This window comes from Arachis hypogaea, chromosome 16 (genome assembly GCF_003086295.3).
Source record: "Arachis hypogaea cultivar Tifrunner chromosome 16, arahy.Tifrunner.gnm2.J5K5, whole genome shotgun sequence".
In the NCBI taxonomy this organism is placed as follows: domain Eukaryota; kingdom Viridiplantae; phylum Streptophyta; class Magnoliopsida; order Fabales; family Fabaceae; genus Arachis; species Arachis hypogaea.
In genome coordinates, this window is record NC_092051.1 from 2,246,102 (window position 1) to 2,264,352 (window position 18,251).

General features: G+C 33.0%; 2 protein-coding genes across 5 annotated transcripts; both read left to right on the plus strand.

Moving 5' to 3' along the window:
* The first annotated feature begins 92 nt into the window (after positions 1 to 92).
* On the plus strand, positions 93 to 3,299 carry LOC112754451 (N-terminal acetyltransferase B complex catalytic subunit NAA20). Of its 4 annotated transcripts, XM_072219665.1 has the most exons (8): positions 93 to 365; positions 445 to 535; positions 848 to 980; positions 1,232 to 1,301; positions 2,113 to 2,173; positions 2,263 to 2,344; positions 2,602 to 2,643; positions 3,024 to 3,299. In XM_072219665.1, the coding sequence occupies exons 1-7, from the start codon at positions 288 to 290 to the stop codon at positions 2,621 to 2,623; spliced, it is 537 nt and encodes a 178-aa protein (XP_072075766.1). In that variant the 5' UTR covers positions 93 to 287; the 3' UTR covers positions 2,624 to 2,643; positions 3,024 to 3,299. The 4 variants fall into 4 exon arrangements, with proteins under 4 accessions (XP_072075766.1, XP_072075765.1, XP_072075767.1 ...); XM_072219664.1 differs by having other exon boundaries at positions 2,602 to 3,299; XM_072219666.1 differs by lacking the exon at positions 2,602 to 2,643.
* A 9,849-nt stretch (positions 3,300 to 13,148) lies between these two features.
* Positions 13,149 to 17,950, plus strand: LOC112758176 (uncharacterized). The gene is made up of 3 exons (XM_025806776.3): positions 13,149 to 13,214; positions 16,034 to 17,224; positions 17,322 to 17,950. The coding sequence occupies exons 1-3, from the start codon at positions 13,149 to 13,151 to the stop codon at positions 17,592 to 17,594; spliced, it is 1,530 nt and encodes a 509-aa protein (XP_025662561.3). The 3' UTR covers positions 17,595 to 17,950.
* Positions 17,951 to 18,251: the final 301 nt, after the last annotated feature.

Consider the following 18,251-nt stretch of genomic DNA (forward strand, 5'->3'; position numbering starts at 1 on the left):
ATGATGTGTTTGTAACTTGAAAAAAAAATAAAAAATAAAAACAATTGGGCCTATGAAAATTTAAAGTAAAATAAATTGGGCCTCTCCTTCTCAAGAAAGTCTCAGGCAGATCCATATGCACCCCATAACCGGTACTGTCGCATCTCTCATCTGATTTCTTCGTTGGCAGCTGAAAATTGCGCTCCATTACTCTCCGCAGCTTCCCTCAATTTCAATTTCATAGCCTTTTCCTTTGAATCCCAGAGAGAGTAAGCGTCCGCTAGTTTTCAAAGGAGCGAGTAAGCAAGATGACCACCATCCGCCGCTTTTGCTGCAACGATCTCCTTCGCTTTGCCTCCGTCAACCTAGACCATCTTACTGAGACCGTACTTCTCTCTCTCTCTCTCTCTCTCTCTCTCTCTCTCTCTCTCTCTCTCAGCTCAACTTGATGATTTTGTGTTTCAGTTCAATATGTCTTTCTACATGACCTATCTCGCCAGATGGCCAGACTATTTTCATGTTGCCGAAGGCCCTGGAAACCGAATCATGGGTTACAGTAAGTTATTCAAATTATTGGTTTGTTTTGTGTTGTTCTTCGGTGTATGTATGTGTGCTCCAATATTCTTAGCTTGGTTTAGGGCACGGACATCATGTTATAAAATTATGGGATTTCCTATTTTTTAGCTACGAAATTAGTCTTAATTCGTCAACATTAGGAAATAAGAAGAGGGAATCTACTGATGCCGCATGATGTGACATTCGGATCTGGTGATGAACTGCATATTAAATCATACAATGTGAAAAGCCGATGTTTTTCTTGCCTTCTTTTGAATTACAATGGATATTAACACAAATGTAATGAATGTAGTTATGGGTAAAGTAGAGGGACAAGGAGAATCTTGGCATGGGCATGTCACTGCAGTAACCGTTGCTCCCGAGTATCGGCGGCAGCAATTAGCCAAGAAACTCATGAATTTGCTAGAAGACATCAGCGACAACATGTAAGGCATTAGTATCTGATGTGCTATTTATTAATCTTGAGCTTCTGGTTTATGAAGCATTCGCTTGGCCTCTGACTTTTCCTATTCTTGTTACATCATTAATAAATAAGTGGTGCAGTTTATTAAACATGAGAGTGTTTCTTTTAACTTTGGGGGATGGTGTTTGTTTCTGGTGAAAAATACACAAGTTACTGGTACCCTCATTGAGTCATTGTTGTGTATATGACATGTTAAGAATGTGGTTTTTGTAGTGACAAGGCTTATTTCGTTGATCTTTTTGTGAGAGCATCAAATGCACCAGCCATCAAGATGTATGAAAAGGTAATGATTTTGTACTTTCCATTTTTCCTCGCTGTGTGTGCTCTGATTGTCCTGTTCTATATCCTCTTTCCTCCAGTATCTCTTGTTTTATCAATAAACCTGTAGGAGTAGTGGAGAAAAAAGGGTGTAGAGAAAACATTTTTTTTTAAATAAAAAAAAATCAAAATCAAACCAGTGCAAACTGTTATTTCATCATCTGATGAGGACAGATTCATGAACCTTCATACACCCCATAATTTTCATCAATTTGGCAACAACTGTGGTCTTTTGCTCCACAGCTTCGTGTATTTTTTCCGTTATATTCCCTTGTGTTGCTGGAACACCGTTGTTTTTTACTCAGTGGCAACATGCTAACAAGTAACAAATCATAAGCTGTTTTGCAAGAACTTTGAAAAAGTTAAATGTTCTGAGACTATTGGAAGAAAATTAGATTATCAACTATTTAAGGTATAGAGACTCATTGATACATGTTTGTGATAAGTTAATTAAGCTATGTTATGTCCAATACTGTAATTAGAATCTGAGTAACCACAAATTGTCCTAACCTAAGTAAGCCTGTCAGCTGTCGGCTACAGATACATATTGAAATGGATATTTTCATGTAAAATGAGTGCATTAACATAGTAAATAGTGTTGGGTATCTGTATTATGGATTAAGGTATATTGCCACTGTAAATTGGGGGATAGAATAGTGTTGGATATCCATATGTTGGATTAGGAGTTTATTTTCTATTTTAGGTAAGGATTTCCTTAGTCTAAAGTTAGAATTGCTGACTAATTACTCTTTTTTCCTTTCATAATTGATATCTAGCTTGGCTATGTGATTTATCGACGAGTGCTACGCTACTACTCTGGGGAAGAAGATGGATTGGGTATGCTTCCTTGTTATTGTACTTGGCATTCTTTTATGTTAATAAAGCTCATCTTGTTAGTATCTCAACATTTTATGCTTTGTTTTCAGATATGAGGAAGGCATTGTCTCGCGATGTTGAAAAGAAGTCAATCATTCCTCTTAAACGACCAATCACGCCGGATGAATTAGAGTATGATTAAATCTGCTTTTTAAGCAACTATGTTGAATGAACTTATTTTTGTGATTTAAAACAAATGTTAATTAGGTATTATACTGTAACTAAGTTTGATTTCCCCAGTTATTAGAGTTTAAGACCAATTACATGTTTGAAAATTTGAAGCAGACACTTCTGGAAATTATTCCTGAACTACTTGAATCTTGACATTTGTACTTTGTTTTTTTCGGAAGTAACCCTATGTTCACTTTTTTCGTTTTCAACTTGAAAAGGAAGGTGTATTGGAAGGGCTAGAAAGTTAAAATGTTGGCCTGGTAAGATCATCTCGCTCAAAACATGAACTGGATTCCAATTCCAAGTTCAACATATTCTTTGATTGTCATAGTTTGCCATGCATTTGTTCCGACCCATTTATTATTTTTATTGTTATTGTTATTAATTTTAATATTCGAAAATGACAATTGTAGCCACATATTTTATAGCTTACTTTCTCCTTGTTTCTTGTCCAATGTGTTAGCTTTAAGTATCACTTTATTTATCATTTCATTAGATAAATACTGAGCTGTAACAGAAATGGTGTGCACTGTGTATAATTAGCTCTCAATCATACTAGAATTTTTGTGCTTGTGGTTTCCTTGTTTTTCCATCTCTCGTGTTCCATTTGTTGCATACTTGCACGTTGCACCTATTCAAGATGATGTTGAGGGATGTCAATGACTATAATGGGTAAGAGGAAGGAGGTGGTGTTCAGTGGTTATCATGGTTGCTATTGTTGGTGCCTGGAAGACAGAGAGAGAAACAATGAAAGAAGGTGAAGGTTCACCATTGATGCTCCATCCAACGCCGATTAACCATAAGTTGATCCTTTTTGCATTTTTTAATTTTTAACTCTTTTGTTTTTTATAATGTTTGATGATGTTAATAAATGGTGGCTACAGGACTTAAATTGAGTGGGAGTGGTTGCTTTGAAGTGCTTATATTTGCACATAAATCTTTACATATTTTGTGGTCTTTGATAGTTGCTAATTAATGGTATACTGGTTAGTTGATAATATTTGAACTCATCTAAATCTTAGGTGCGATAGAATTAATATCCAGTGACTGAGATGGTTTGTAATTGGAAACAATTGTAAAAGAAAAGAAAGCAAGGTTTTAGTTGAAGTTTAAGTAAGAAATGAAGTTGTCTTTTAAAAAATGGATTTTTAGTATATCACTATTAATATACACTTGGTGTCATTTAAAAATTAGACAATAAACTAATAGAGTTTGACGATGCTACAAATTAAATCATATTTGACAAATTATTATTATTATTCTATATTATTAATGATGATAAATTAATTATAGTGATTGGCATTTTGGCAGCACTAAGACTTAGCATTAATGTTATTTAACCAATTCTAACTATCTAACTACTCGGCGATTACTAACTTTACAACTTCTTTATCTATCTTTTGGTACGAATTTTCTATTCTTTGTCCATCTTTTTCTACATATATGAGAGTGTATTTTATAGTTGGCTCTAAAAAGGGTTTAAAAACAATGGTGCCATATGTTCCATTGGGATTCAATAAAATCTAAAATGTACTGAAGATAAATCATTAAATTCTTTTTTCACACAAGTTTTATTGTGGTGCTTTGTTAGTTTGTAGTTTGTGTTCTTCAACTAGTGACAGAACAAGGCTAATTTTTTTTGTTATGAAAGTATCTGTGGTGATATACTTTAACATTGTAATTTTTGGTGTTTTTTAAAATTGTAGAAGTACACAAATCGGAGGGTCTGATTTCTGTACCTTAAAAATTTTTTTTTACCACAAATCGGACGGTCCGATTTGTGTACCTTTCACAAATCGGACGGTCCGATTTCTGCACCTCTACAAATCGGATGGTCCAATTTCTGCACCTCTAATAAATCGGACGCTCCGATTTCTGCTTCTCTAATTAAACGATCCCACATTTGAGTATAACACCCTAACAATCCACATTTTAAAAAAACATCACTATTACTCCAATATTAAAAATAAAAAATTCACAGAACAATATATGATAAAAGTTCGTTTCTACTCGAGTCATAGAATATAATATATATATATATATATAAGTCAAAAGATAAAGTTTGCGATCAAAAGAAGAATAAAGATAATAATTTTTATCTTATATTATGCTATTTATTGTGGTAAAATTTAATAAACGTAGTTTTTTTTTTTTGGGTACATGAGACTTGAGAGTATCAAACACAAGAGTAACGCGAATGGAACTAGACTAAGTGAATATAACAGAATTAGGGTAGTGTTTGTTTTCGGAGACAGGACACAAAGACATGGACAGTACATATTTAAAATGTGTTTGGAAGCAGAGACATGGACACGGAACACATTGTCTCCGGGACAGTTTTTTATATTTTTGTGTCCACTCTTCTACGAAGGACAATGATGGACACGGGATTTGGAAGAGTGGACACGGACTCTTTTATAAATTTTGTTTTCCTTTTTGTCCATAGATATTTTTTATTATTCCACTATTATCCCTTCTTATTTTTCCTATAATTAGTCTTGAAACTTTTGAAAGATAAATATTATTAAAGGTAAAATTGATCTTTTTAAAATGCTAAAAAATAATTTATAAGTTGTAATTGATTTTATATAATTTAAAAAAATCAGTTTTTAGATAAAAAAAATTGGTTTTCTAAATAAAAATAAATTTTTATGTGCAAAAACTTTTTTTTTTCATGTAAAAATAGATTTTTTTTTAAATTGATTTTTTATTTAAAATTAATTTGGCTTATTAACCTAAACAAAATTTTTTATTAATCAAACTCAGATCTATTTTTTTATTAATCTTAACCATATGTATTCCTACATATTAATAATAAATTTAAAAATAAAATAAATATATTTATAATTTTTATTTTAATATAAATACTATTATATATTTTTTTATTAAAATTTTTTGTCTCTTCAAATATTTTTTCAAGTTTCGTTTGTACTCTTACGTACTCTCATTCTCTATTAAATTACTTTGTACTTGATGTAGAAAATTTGGAATCATATAGTTATTTTAGTCATTTCATATAATATTTTAGTCTTGTCCATATATATCCAAACATAATACTGGACATTACATTAGTGTCTTGTACATCGTATCCAAACACAATACACAAACAATAATTTTTAGTGTCTCCGTCCTATTGTCTCTGTCTCAGTGTCGTGTTCTGTCCTGTCTTTGAAAACAAACGCAGCCTAGTATAATAAATTAATAATCTATATAATAATTACAATTCTTTTTAATCTCATGCACGGGATATACACTCGTTTCCTATTTAAACATGAGATAAATGCTTTGTGAATTTTTTGGGACATGAAAAAACAAAAAAAATAGATGGTCAAGATGTTAGTCATTTCTAACATTTTTATGGTCGTTTATTGTAAACAGAATTTCATTAATTAAAAGTTAAAAGTCTAGTTTTATATTATTTTAAAATAATATTCTAAACTAAACCTATAATTTTAAATAAAAACCTTAACTATATAACATTAGAAATAGCCTAGACTATGTTTATGCCCTTATGGTCAAAATAATAAAGGTATATTCTATGGTGCCTACAAAATACACATGTTTTAATTTTATAAAAGAGTGGGTCTCATCTCTCAACGCTCATAATTCTGCAATATCGACACAAAATTTGTAGATATCATAAAATTTTCCAATAATTTTTTTATTAAATTTGGATAGATTGGACCATTCTCAATCATAACACCGCCACTCTTTTACACTATACACTCACCGATTAGACATTTAGGTAGTGTTTGGTGGAGAGACACAGACGTAAAGATTAAGAGACAGAGACTAAGAGACGGAAATTGAAATAAATCTTAGTATTCTGTTTAGTGTAAAGTGGGAGACAAAAATTGAAACAAGAATGAAATTCTAATTTAATTTGTACAAAGGGTAAAATTAGAATTAATTAATTGAAATGAAGATATTTTAGGTATAAAATGTTATTAAAGTTTCAGTTTCCATCTTTAAAAATTTTAGTCCCCTGTGTCCCTACTTTTTGGAGGTACTGAAATACTAAAATTTTAGGGAAAGAGACAGAAATTTTAGTACCAGTCTCTGAACCAACAAACATGATACTGAATCTCAATTTCTCAGTCTCTATCTCAATACCTCAAAACAAACGCTACCCTAAAAGTTTCATTTACTATTTGGCATTCATCAATATTTTAACTTGGATGCATCATATTTAATTAGTTCCGTTGTGAACACCCTAGCACATGTTATCTAAGACTCATTTTGTTGGTTATGGAAGAGGGGTTGGTGTTGTGCTGGGATATGGATTGAGGGGGTGCTACACCCGAATGTGGGGCAGCTTTTTCTGAGCCATGGCAGGGGGGAGTCGGACTGTCCGATTGCGTTGCGCAGAAAAAAAAAATTTGAAGTTGTGTGTAGTAATTGGACCATCCGATGAGCAAAAAAATTTTTTTTGGACTGAACTCGTAGGGTCCGATTCCTTAAGGGACCAAAGTTAATAATTTTTTATTTTGTGTATGAAAGTGGAATCGCAGGGTACGTGTAGTGGTTTTTGGTTTTTTTTTTTTTTTATGGACTCGTTGGGTCCGTTTTCTTGCAGGAAATTTTTTTTTTTTATAGGATTCGGAGGGTCCGATTCCTCCAAACGCTGGGTCCGATTCGTGGGAGGAGGAATCACTGGGTCCGATTCCTGTTATGGCTTTCTTCCTGACACCACTCCCTTGTTAAGCACCCAGTCACCCCATATCCACGCCTAACACCAACTACTCTCCAATATCAAAATTAAAAAGCGGTTATCTAAAGCGGAAACTCTTTTGTTTTTTTTCTTTTGGACAGGGAAAAGGAACTCTTATCTAAAAAAAGGGAACTTCCTTCTTCTAGTTTTTTGTTCTTTTTAGTCCAAAACTTAAAAAATGAACCTCTTTTGTTTTTGGAAAAAAAAAAGCTATTGAAGATTTTTAATGAAATTTTTCTCCTTTTATTTGTGGGTTGAATGTTTTTATTATTTGGATCATAGGTTGAGTATCTTATTAGATTATATTAGTAGACAAAGTCAAACGGTTCTAGCAATTGAGGCCTAGTTCAAGTAGTAAATTATATATCTTTTAATATGATGTATTTGCATTCGAACTAATTCGCCAAGTATTGAATATGAATCCATTTTAGTATTGTGTGGGTGAGCGTATAGTGTGATAATACCTAAAATTGGCCATTATCCAATCCAACTGATTCAATATATATATATATATATATATATATATATATATATATATATAACATTTGAGAGTGTACTATGACAAAAAAAATCTTAAAGAGTTGACTATCCACAAAATAGTTGAGAAGTAAAACTAGTTAGGAAAATATTTGAAAATGAAATACAATATAAGTGGATATAAAATATTAATGAAATGCATAAAGAAAACTAAAAAATGGAAGAAGAAAAAAAATTAGAAATGCGTGCAAAATATTTTTCATCCTTGGTTGACAATAATATAAGTGAATATAGAATACTAATTGACTTTATATAATTACTATATGCATCTTCAAAGGATACTTGCTACTCCAAAGCATGTATCCAAGTATTTTATCAAGTGTAAAATGTAGATAATAAATCCTATGTCATATCAAATTTAAGAGATGTTTGATCTCTTTTTACTTTTGAAAATCATCCACACTTCTGAATTCTGATACATCTCCATCTCCATCTATCTTTTTTACTGGATTGTCTATGTCATGGCCCTCATGGTCAATGGGAGAAATAAATGCAATCATGCATCAATGCTTTTGCCTTTACTGCTACTTTTGCAGCCCTTTAATTCAAATTCAGCAGTAATACAATAATATTAATTTTAATGTAACTTTAATTATGCATGCCACATATATAACGAGTCAAGTGTTGTGATTGGATTATGTATTGGCTTTCATTGGATTTATCTTAGATGATAAATTTTTTGATAAAATACACTATTTTACTGATTTATCTGAATGTTGATCAGTATAGAATGGTTGATAAAACGGTGTCTAATAATATATTGGTCTCAATTTTCTTCACTTTTTAAATTCAATTTTAGGTTAATCTACTAGTTTTGTTATTTAATTTTATTGATAATTAATCTTTAACTAGTTTATTGATGTAAATTGATAACTGGTATTGATAATTTGGTCCAATCTTCTATTAACTTTTTTAGGTTAAGAAAAATTGATAAAAAATAATAGCATATATGACAAAACAAAATAACATAGTGAAAACAAAATTAACCATACCATATAAACATTAAAAGTGTAGTTCATATTATTTTATCAAAATTTTCGAATGTCATTATTCTATTTTATCTAAATGCTGATCAGTATAGAATGGTTGATTAAAACAGTGTCTAGTGGTCATCTAGTCTCAATTTTCTTCACTTTTTAAATTCAGTTTTAGGTCGATCTACTAATTTCGCTATTTAGTTTTATTGATAATTAATCTTTGACTAGTTCATTGATGTAAATTGATAATTGGTATTGATAATTTAGTCTAATCTTCTATTAATTTTTTTAAGTTAAGGGAAGCTGATAAAAAATAATAGCATATATGACAAAATAAACAACAAAGATAATAGCAATAATATGGTGGGGAAAAAATGAATCATAACATTTGAACACTAAAGGTGTAATAGAGTACAGAATGTATTTTAGTACTAAAAAACATGAGATTTATCTCCTCTACCATATTACCTAATAAAACTATTCAATCTATCATTTTAGTAATATTATCTAAAATGAAATTGATTTATAATTGAATTGCAATGCATGGTATCAGAAGGTATAACACTAATTTGCATGATGGACAAATGTTTACATGAATGAGCTTCTCTTCAGATCTTTGGACTCTTACCTACACCTGTTTATGTTTTTGTTGCTATTTAATGTTCTGCATCAGTTATCAATTTTAGTTTGTAGTTTTCCATTGTTATCCTGATGAGAGCTATTTTAGCTTATCCAAAATTTTTGTCAGTATTCAATGTCACTTATCTAGAGTGATTCATGCATTTTGTTTTGTATTTTTCACTCTTTCCTCTGAAGCTTATTTGGAGATTCATATTCCAACTTATCTAAATAATTATTTTGGTCAGTGTGTAATGTCACTTTTTATTGCTGCTATGGAATGAATGCACGGTATTCTTTCACGGCAGGACAGCAGTTTCACAACAGTAGAATAGCATAAACATGATTAAATTATCAAGAATTAATAGAAATTCATAGCATGGCTAATATCTCGAAATTCACAGCATGGTTAATATCAGCAGATTCACAGCATATATCTCAGTTTCACATCAAGTATGTCCAAATTAACAGCATAGTTAATCCCAAAAAATTCACATAAACATTATAATTGAAATTCACAGCAACTATGATTCACAACAACTATATTTCACAGCATGGTTAATCTCACATGATGGTTAACATCAACTATGATTAAAATTGAAATTCACAGCAATTTTGATTCACAGCATGCTTAAACTAAGAAAATGCACATCCTGTTAAAAATGAAATTCATGAACCTGACTGACCAGTGAGTTGCCATTTGTTACACGAGCAGCTGTGTTTGATCAGATCCACATCAACTTTGGATCCCTTGTAAGTGACTTCAAACCGTTTGCGCTCGTTGTCACTAATCCACTCCGCTGTCCATTTGTTGCTTGGTTTGATAAGCCTCTGTAGCCTTTTCTCTTGCACTGGCGCCAGTTTTCCTTCATGAGTCCCCAGAAGTTTCTTGTGTTGAACCATTCGCCGCATCACATAGCACCGTAATTCCTTGCATATTGTGAGTATGGGCTTGCATCTGTACTTAACCACCTTTGCGTTAAATGACTCGCACATGTTGTTTGATAGGTTGTCGACCTTGGGACCATGGCTAAAGTATGCTCTAACCCAGGTAGCAGGATCAAATTTCATAAGGTAGGCCCAAGCATCCATGTTCACTTCTTTCAGTCTCTCCATGGTTGTCTTGAATTCAGATATGGTGGTGCATCTTGCACAGTCCCACACTATTTCTCTTATGTACAGATCCTTGAATCGGTTTATGAAATTCTTCCACATATGCATCACACAGTTTCTAACATGTGCACTAGGCATTACCTCTTTCAGTGCAGGTAACAGTCCCTAACAACAATGAAGGCATCAAGCCATGTTTACAAAAATATATAAACCAGAAAATGACTCAGGCAAGAAACTGGGAATGACAAAAAAGAAACTAACCTTCCGTTGATCTGACATAAAATTCCAACCGTGGTTGCCAACATCACCAATATCCTCCTGTAATAATGTTAGGAACCACTTCCATGATTCTTTGTTTTCGGATCTTGCAACTGCGTATGCAACCACGTAGAACTGGTTGTTTGCATCCTGTGCAATAGCAAAAAGTAGTTGTCCCCCATGGTATGTTTTAAGAAATGCTCCGTCTAGGTGGATCAATGGTCTGCAGCCACTCTTGAATCCCTACTTACAGGCCTTAAAACAAACATACAACTTGTCAAACATAGGGGGTGCTTGAGGCTGAGGAATTAGGTCTATCAATGCAGAAGACCCCGGATTACTTCTATGTATCTCTAATAAGTAATCCCTCAATTTTTCATACTGTTGCTTTTCGTTACCCATCATCCTCTCCCTTGCCTCCTTCACAGCTCTATACACCATCTTTGGGTATGCAGTAAGGTCAAAGTCCTCTCTTAGAAAATCAACAGCTTCATGAGTTGTCATATGCGGGTGCGTTGACATCCTCTTCTCCACTTTTTTACTGATCCAGTGTTGATCAGCAGCATTGCTTCCAAGGTCCCTTGCACAAGTGTGCTCGTTTCTATAAGTCTTGACTTGGAAGCATTGTAACTGACGGTTGTATGACAAGTGCGCAATCCAACCACACTCTTCGTCCTTGCACCCAACCCTTACTCTTTTCCTATCATTCTTGATCCAAACCAACTCCCGACCTTCAGCAATGAAGGTATCCTTTACAACCTCTTTGAACCTCTCAATTGTTGCAAACCTTGTTCCAAGCTTAAATCTTCCCTCTCCGAAACTATATTGGTCATTGAACTCAGGCCACTGATGTTTGTTTCCCTCATCCTCAGAAGAAACGGGTGTATGCAGCTCCTCAGATTCATACTCCCATATAATATCATCACCATCAGTGTCTGCATCACTCATGTAGTCTACCAGTGCTGGCCTTGGTCCTCTGGCCCTATTGGGCTCCCCTGCAGGCCTAGATCCACTGGGCTGTCCACCAGGCCCACCTGCCTCGGGCTCATGGGCAGGCCCTTTCTTTCTTGCAGCAGACCTTGTTCTCTGAGACACGCGTCGAGCTTGCTTCTTGGGTTGCTTACTTGGCTGAGGGGTTCTCTTAGGGGAATGAGGCACTTGTTTCCTTTTTCCTCTGCCAGACACAGACCCATTGACAACATCTTCTCCACTCTCACTGTTACTTTCGTTACCGGAAGGTGGAGGTGCATACACATCATCCTCTGCGCTATCGTAACTATCGTGCTCTGTCGACGACTGATCCAATTCATCCACCTCGACACGAACACCATCTTCCTCTACCTCATCGTTTTTCTTACCAGCACAATCTACAGGCTCCGGGTCATCAATAGGATGATCAAAAAATATGTAGAACTCATCAGTATCTTTGTTTCTCATCTTTGCCTGGCGCATCTGGTTGATGACTGCATCTTCCCTCAGAACATGCAGCCCTGACTCTATATTCTTGCTCTTTGGATCATACCAGTAGGCCTCCTTGTATGATTGATATCCCAGTCCTTTGAATAGTGTTATCAAGTCACCGAAATTTACAAAATTCAGGTCCATCGGTGGGAACCTCTCAATCTTACCATCCAGGTAAACTAATTCACCATTCGGGGCCCTTTGAAAGTAGCCCCCGTGATGAAAAACAGGAATCACGAATATATCTACCATCTGCAGCATTGTTTGACTCAACGATTAGCACTAAACATTAGCAAATACATAACTACCTTTCACCTAAATCCCACACAACCCATGTCCCTCCCAACACTACAGTAGACCTAAACCCCAATCCACGACAAGCATAGCAGATAACGTTTGAAAATAACGGTCCCATTCAGTGTCATAACAAGGGTACTTACCGGTACAGATGCCAACCAAAGTTCCACCAACGAAGCTTCACCGGTGCAACGTTAGAAGAAAACAACGAAGGGAAGAAGATCAATCGTTTTTTTTGGAGGAAAAAGATCATACATATGTGCGCTAGGGCTTCTTTGGAATTGTGTGTGATTCATATGGGCTTCTTTGGAATTGTGTTGAAACTTAATGTTCTCAAGACGTTGCCGTTTTACCTCATAAGGACCTATTTGTCCAAGCCTTTTTCCATAACGGCCACACGAAGCTTCCTCAACGGTACCGTGTTGACACATAGGTCCAACACACGCCAACTCAGCAACACATCACCCCTCTCCGTTACGTCTGGGAGGGTATTTTGCACGGAAGGATCTATCCGTCACACGTTTTGAATAGTGAAGGGCGTTTTTGTAATTTTATATCGTGAGGGACGAATATGTCTACGACTTAAAAGCTCAGGGACTAATTTGTCCTTTTTCCTTGTTTTTAAATGACAAAAATGATGGAATAGATAACAAAAAGGCTTGAATGGATTCAAACAAATTGGGCTAATACAGAGGCCCATTAACGGGCTAACATATCAATATTATTAGATATTTCCATGGACACTTGTTTCTTCCGAAGCTAAAAACAACTATATATACAACTTTGTAAATGGATGATATTCAATTGTCAAAAGACAGAGGCTTTTGTAGATCAACAAGTTCTACTTTCAGTTGAGCAGGTACTTCTTATAATAACTAATTTTATTGAAATTAGTTTACATTAACCAAATAATTAGAATGTAAAGATAGAAAGACTCAAATTTAAGTGAATATCAGAAGTTTCAGAAGATTATGCCATTTGAACTATAATTAATTGATATATTAAATAAATTCATTAAAAAAATTATATTTTATATATTTTATTTATGAATATATTTTAAATGTATATAACAAAGTTATTACAATAATTTATTTATATTATTTTATAGTAGATTTTTTTTATAATATGAAGTATAAAAATATAATTTACTACTATAATAATACCAACAAAGTACTCTAATTTTAAAAAATAGATAATTTTTTTATATTTTATCAAATTTAAAATAATATTTTTTATAAAAATTAAGATAATTTTTTTATACAACAAACCCTTATTAATATTTTTTAATTAAAAAAATACTAATCATAATTATATATATTACTAAATATATATTATTCTATTTGATTATATAATATTTTAATTTGGATAAAAAACACAAATAAACCAATGGAGGATAGTTATTACATGAATAAGCCAAATTGAAAATTGATTCACGAATGAGCCAAAGCATACTTATATGTAATTCGAACCTATTTGGTTCGAACTCCAATTGCATATAAATCGAACCTATTTGGTTTGAACTAGGCACACATAATTCGAACCTAATTGGTTCGAATTACTAAGGAATAAGTGTGAATATGTTATGTGCATGGGATTGTAATTGACGAATATGTTTCGTTTAAGGAGTTTTAAAGGAAATGTCTATTGAACACACATGCGAATAAATTAGTCTATGAAGTAAATTAAGCAAGACATGATGCGAAAATTAAATAACATCAAAACGTAAAATACAGATGTTTTCAGAGTAATACACATAAAGATAGATACGAAGTAACACTAACAAAATACATACACGAAGATAGGTAACATATAAGCATTTTTTACTGTCAATGAAAAAGTTGATCTTTATCTTTTGTGGTTGTACTTCTTTAACTCATCGTTGTTTCTAAAGATTGTATAACTGAAAATTGGAATTAAATTAAAAATACACTTTATATATGCAACTTGAGGATTATTTAATTTTATTCTTAAATTTTATTTTATTTAACTTTATTTAATTTTAATTTTATTTTATTAGGATTTAATTTTCTTTAATTAAATTGAAATAAGGATAAAATTAACACAAAATAAAATGTTGAAAGTAAATCTAAACGAAATAAAATTTAACATTAAAAAATTAAGACAATTAAAGATATAAAGTATATTTTTCTCTTACAAAATTTGTAAACCAATTATTAAAAAAAAGTTAAAAAGAATTTGATTTTAGAAATATTTTTTAACAACGCAGACAATTAAAACTAAACAGAGACTAATATATTTAAAAAAAAAAAGCCTAATTTTGTATTACAATAAGTGATAAGTAAAGTACAAGTTATATTAAAAATCAGAAGAGTACACTAACTATAATTTAGAGAAGTTTAGAATTGGTCTTAAAGATATTTTTTATAAACTTTATATAATAACTAATTTTTTCGTATATATTACACCATTTTAAATTTGTTCCATTTCAATGAATATATAATTTATTACAAACATTTTTTAATGTCAATAAAAAATTTGATTTTTATCTTTTACGTGTATATTTCTTTAGCTTATCGCTGTTTCTAGAGATTATATAGTTAAATATTGGAATTAAATTAAAAATACACTTTATATATGCAATTTGAAGATTATTTTAATTTTATTCTTAAATTTTATTTTATTTAACTTTATTTAATTTTAATTTTATTTTATTAGGATTTAATGTTCTTTAATTAAATTGAAGTAAGGATAAAATTAACACAAAATAAAATGTAAAAGTAAATTGAAACGAAATGAAATTTAAGATTAAAAAACTAAGACAATTAAAGATATAAAGTATATTTTTTTCTTAAAAATTTGTAATTAAATTATTAAAAAAAATTAAAAAGGATTTGATTTTAGAAGCATTTTTTAATGAGGCATACAATTAAATCCAAGCAGATACTAATATATTAAAAAAAACTTATTTTTTACAATAAATAATAAGTAAAATATAAGTAATCTTAGAAATTAAAAGAGTATATTAATTATAATTTAAAAAATTTTAGAATTAATTTTAAAGATATTTTTTATAAACTTTATATAATAAATAATTTTTCTGTATATGTTACAACATTTTAAATTTGTTTCATTTCAATTACAATCCCATGCACATAACATATTCACACTTATTCCTTAGTAATTCGAACCAATTAGGTTCGAATTATGTGATAGCCTAATTCGTGTGTAATTCGAACCAATTAGGTTCGAATTATGTGTGTCTAGTTCGAACCAAATATGTTCGATTTATATGCAATTGGAGTTCGTAGGTTCCAATTACATATAAGTATGCTTTGGCTCATTCGTGAATCAATTTTCAATTTGGCTTATTCATGTAATAACTATCCTCCATTGGTTTATTTGTGTTTTTTACCCTTTTGATTTTAAACTAAATTTTTTAGAGGTCTAATTTAGGGTAAAAAACTCAAATAAATCAAGGGGGGAAACTTGTTACATGAATAAGCCAAAGCAAAAAGAGATTCACGAATCAGCCAAACCATATTTATATACAATTCGAACCTAATTGGTTCGAACCCTATTTGGTAATAATTCGAACCTAATTGGTTCGAACTTTAAGTTTATAATTCGAACCTAATTGGTCAGTCTTCACTCTTGATTGATGATTTTACACTTACTTTTCATTCTAATGATGATGAATTGATGATGATGATGATGTAGGTTTATGAGCTTCATCGTAGAGCGTATGAAACGATAAGGAATGATTCGGCTGCATGGAAACATTTCCGCTCTTTTGACCGAACCTGGTTAACTCATCTTAAAAAGAAGGTGACATTCTTATACGCGGAGGCTCGTCAGAGGGAATCATCCATCCTACCCCAATCCGAGCGACCTCATGTTTGTTCAAGGGTCGATTCTTGTGCTCTTGATCATGATGCAGAATGTGTCACTGAGATATTAGTTAGAGGGATTTGCTCGACGAAAACCCAGCCATTCGAAATACAAATCCGAATGTACGTTGACCTCATCCTCTCCGAGTACAATCCTTTCAAGATTATGAAGGATGGAAAGTTGGTGGCTTACCCATGGGATATGCCTCCTCCTTATCCAACAGATTCGGCGATCCTCTCATCTTCGATGTCTTCTTCGTCCTTGTCGGATATTCTTGGATCCCTTCCTTTGAAGAAGACTGAGCCCTTGAATCTCTATGAGTCCTTTGGAAACTTGGTGGCTTACCCATGGGATATGCCTCCTCCTTATCCAATAGATTTGGCAATCCTCTTATCTTCGTTGTCTTCTTCGTCCTTGTCGGATATTCTTGGATTCCTTCCTTTGAAGAAGACTGAGCCCTTGAATCTCTATGAGTCCCTGCGCAGTTACTTTGTCCTCAAATACTCTGAGAGCGTGGCAAACAGAGTAGAAGGCCTTCTCCAAATGCTACACAAATTGCGCAATGAGATGCTGCGTGATGACCTTTCGCTACCCCTTCGCCGTGACTGCCTCATCCTTTATTTGAAATACCTTTGCATGATTGAGCCTGTTTTCCCTATGAATGCCTCACCCAACCCACCTATCTTTGTTTGGTACAATGCCATCATCCCTCATCAGCACTCTTCTCAGCATAACATCCATTTGGAGAAGGCCTCTGTTCTCTTCAACCTGGGATCCCTCTGCACCCGCATTGCTCTCTCCTGCGATCTCACCACCATCCATGGCCTTCGCCTTGCCATGGACGCCTTAAATGATGCTTCACGTTGGCTCACTCGACTGAGATACTGTGAGTCTCGCCTGGCATCTGGCACGACTGACTTGTCAGAACACTACATCAATATGATAATCCGTCAGTTTGCCCGCTTGAAATCGAAGTTTCCTTGTCCCCAATCTGTTGAATCATCATCACCTAGATATCGTGTATGTATAATCATCTACCTTTTCAGTTGATCTTTTCTTAGTGCAATTGATTGATGTCCATCTTGATTTGTTAAATTGTTTGATTGAGATGATGCAGGCCTACTCAGCTTATGATCCGGTCAAATATGAGCTTTTGGCTTATGATCCAAGTGATGTCACTGAACAATTTCTTTTGGGATATTGTAAGGGTTATTCCATGGTTCAAGAGGTATGTGAAAGAGGATTGCCATGGGAAACACCACCATGCTTGGACCTTCTCTCTGAGGTTAGCCCTGTCAAGATTAAGGATGGAAATCTTGTGGCCAATGCAACCTTAGAGGCACCAAATTCAGCATTGGAGAACATGAGCTTGCAGGAGACGACACTATAGTAACATTACCGTTGAAAAAAGCTTTAGGACTTAACTTTTTTACTTTGTTGGTTGATGCTAGAACTTTGATCTCCTAGTTATTGCGTGTTATTGTTGCATATCCGTAAACTGAACTTATTCAGTGTTTCCAATTTCCATCAATGCCTAGGGATTTTAAACAAGCAAATAATATTGTTTCATTTAGAATGAACTTCTGCTTTGGAAAGATGTGAATGAACTTGTTTCCTCTTCAGAAAAGGATATCATCGACCAACTATATGTGAGCATGTTATGATGCCATTGCTTGGTTCTAAGTATGTTGGTGCTGGAGTATGTATCACATAAATGTAATAGTTGCTCCAGCATTGTTTGTTTCATTGTTTAGTTTTTGTTTCTTTCAGTACTACACTCTGACTAATTTTACTGTTGAAAAAAAATGGGTTTTGCTAGTAACAAGAGTTTCTATGATACTGTGGTTAATTATGGCATGAGAAAGTTAATGACTAGGGATATCTTAATACAGTGTTTTGATATTTTCTTAGGTGCATGTTTTGGTGTCTAGGAAATTCCTTGAATCAATTGAGAAGATTGTTATTAGCCAACGTCCTGTGTTTTTGGTAAACAATGTGATTTTGGTCTTCTTATGTCTGATCATTCTGTGTTCCCTTATCGTACTGG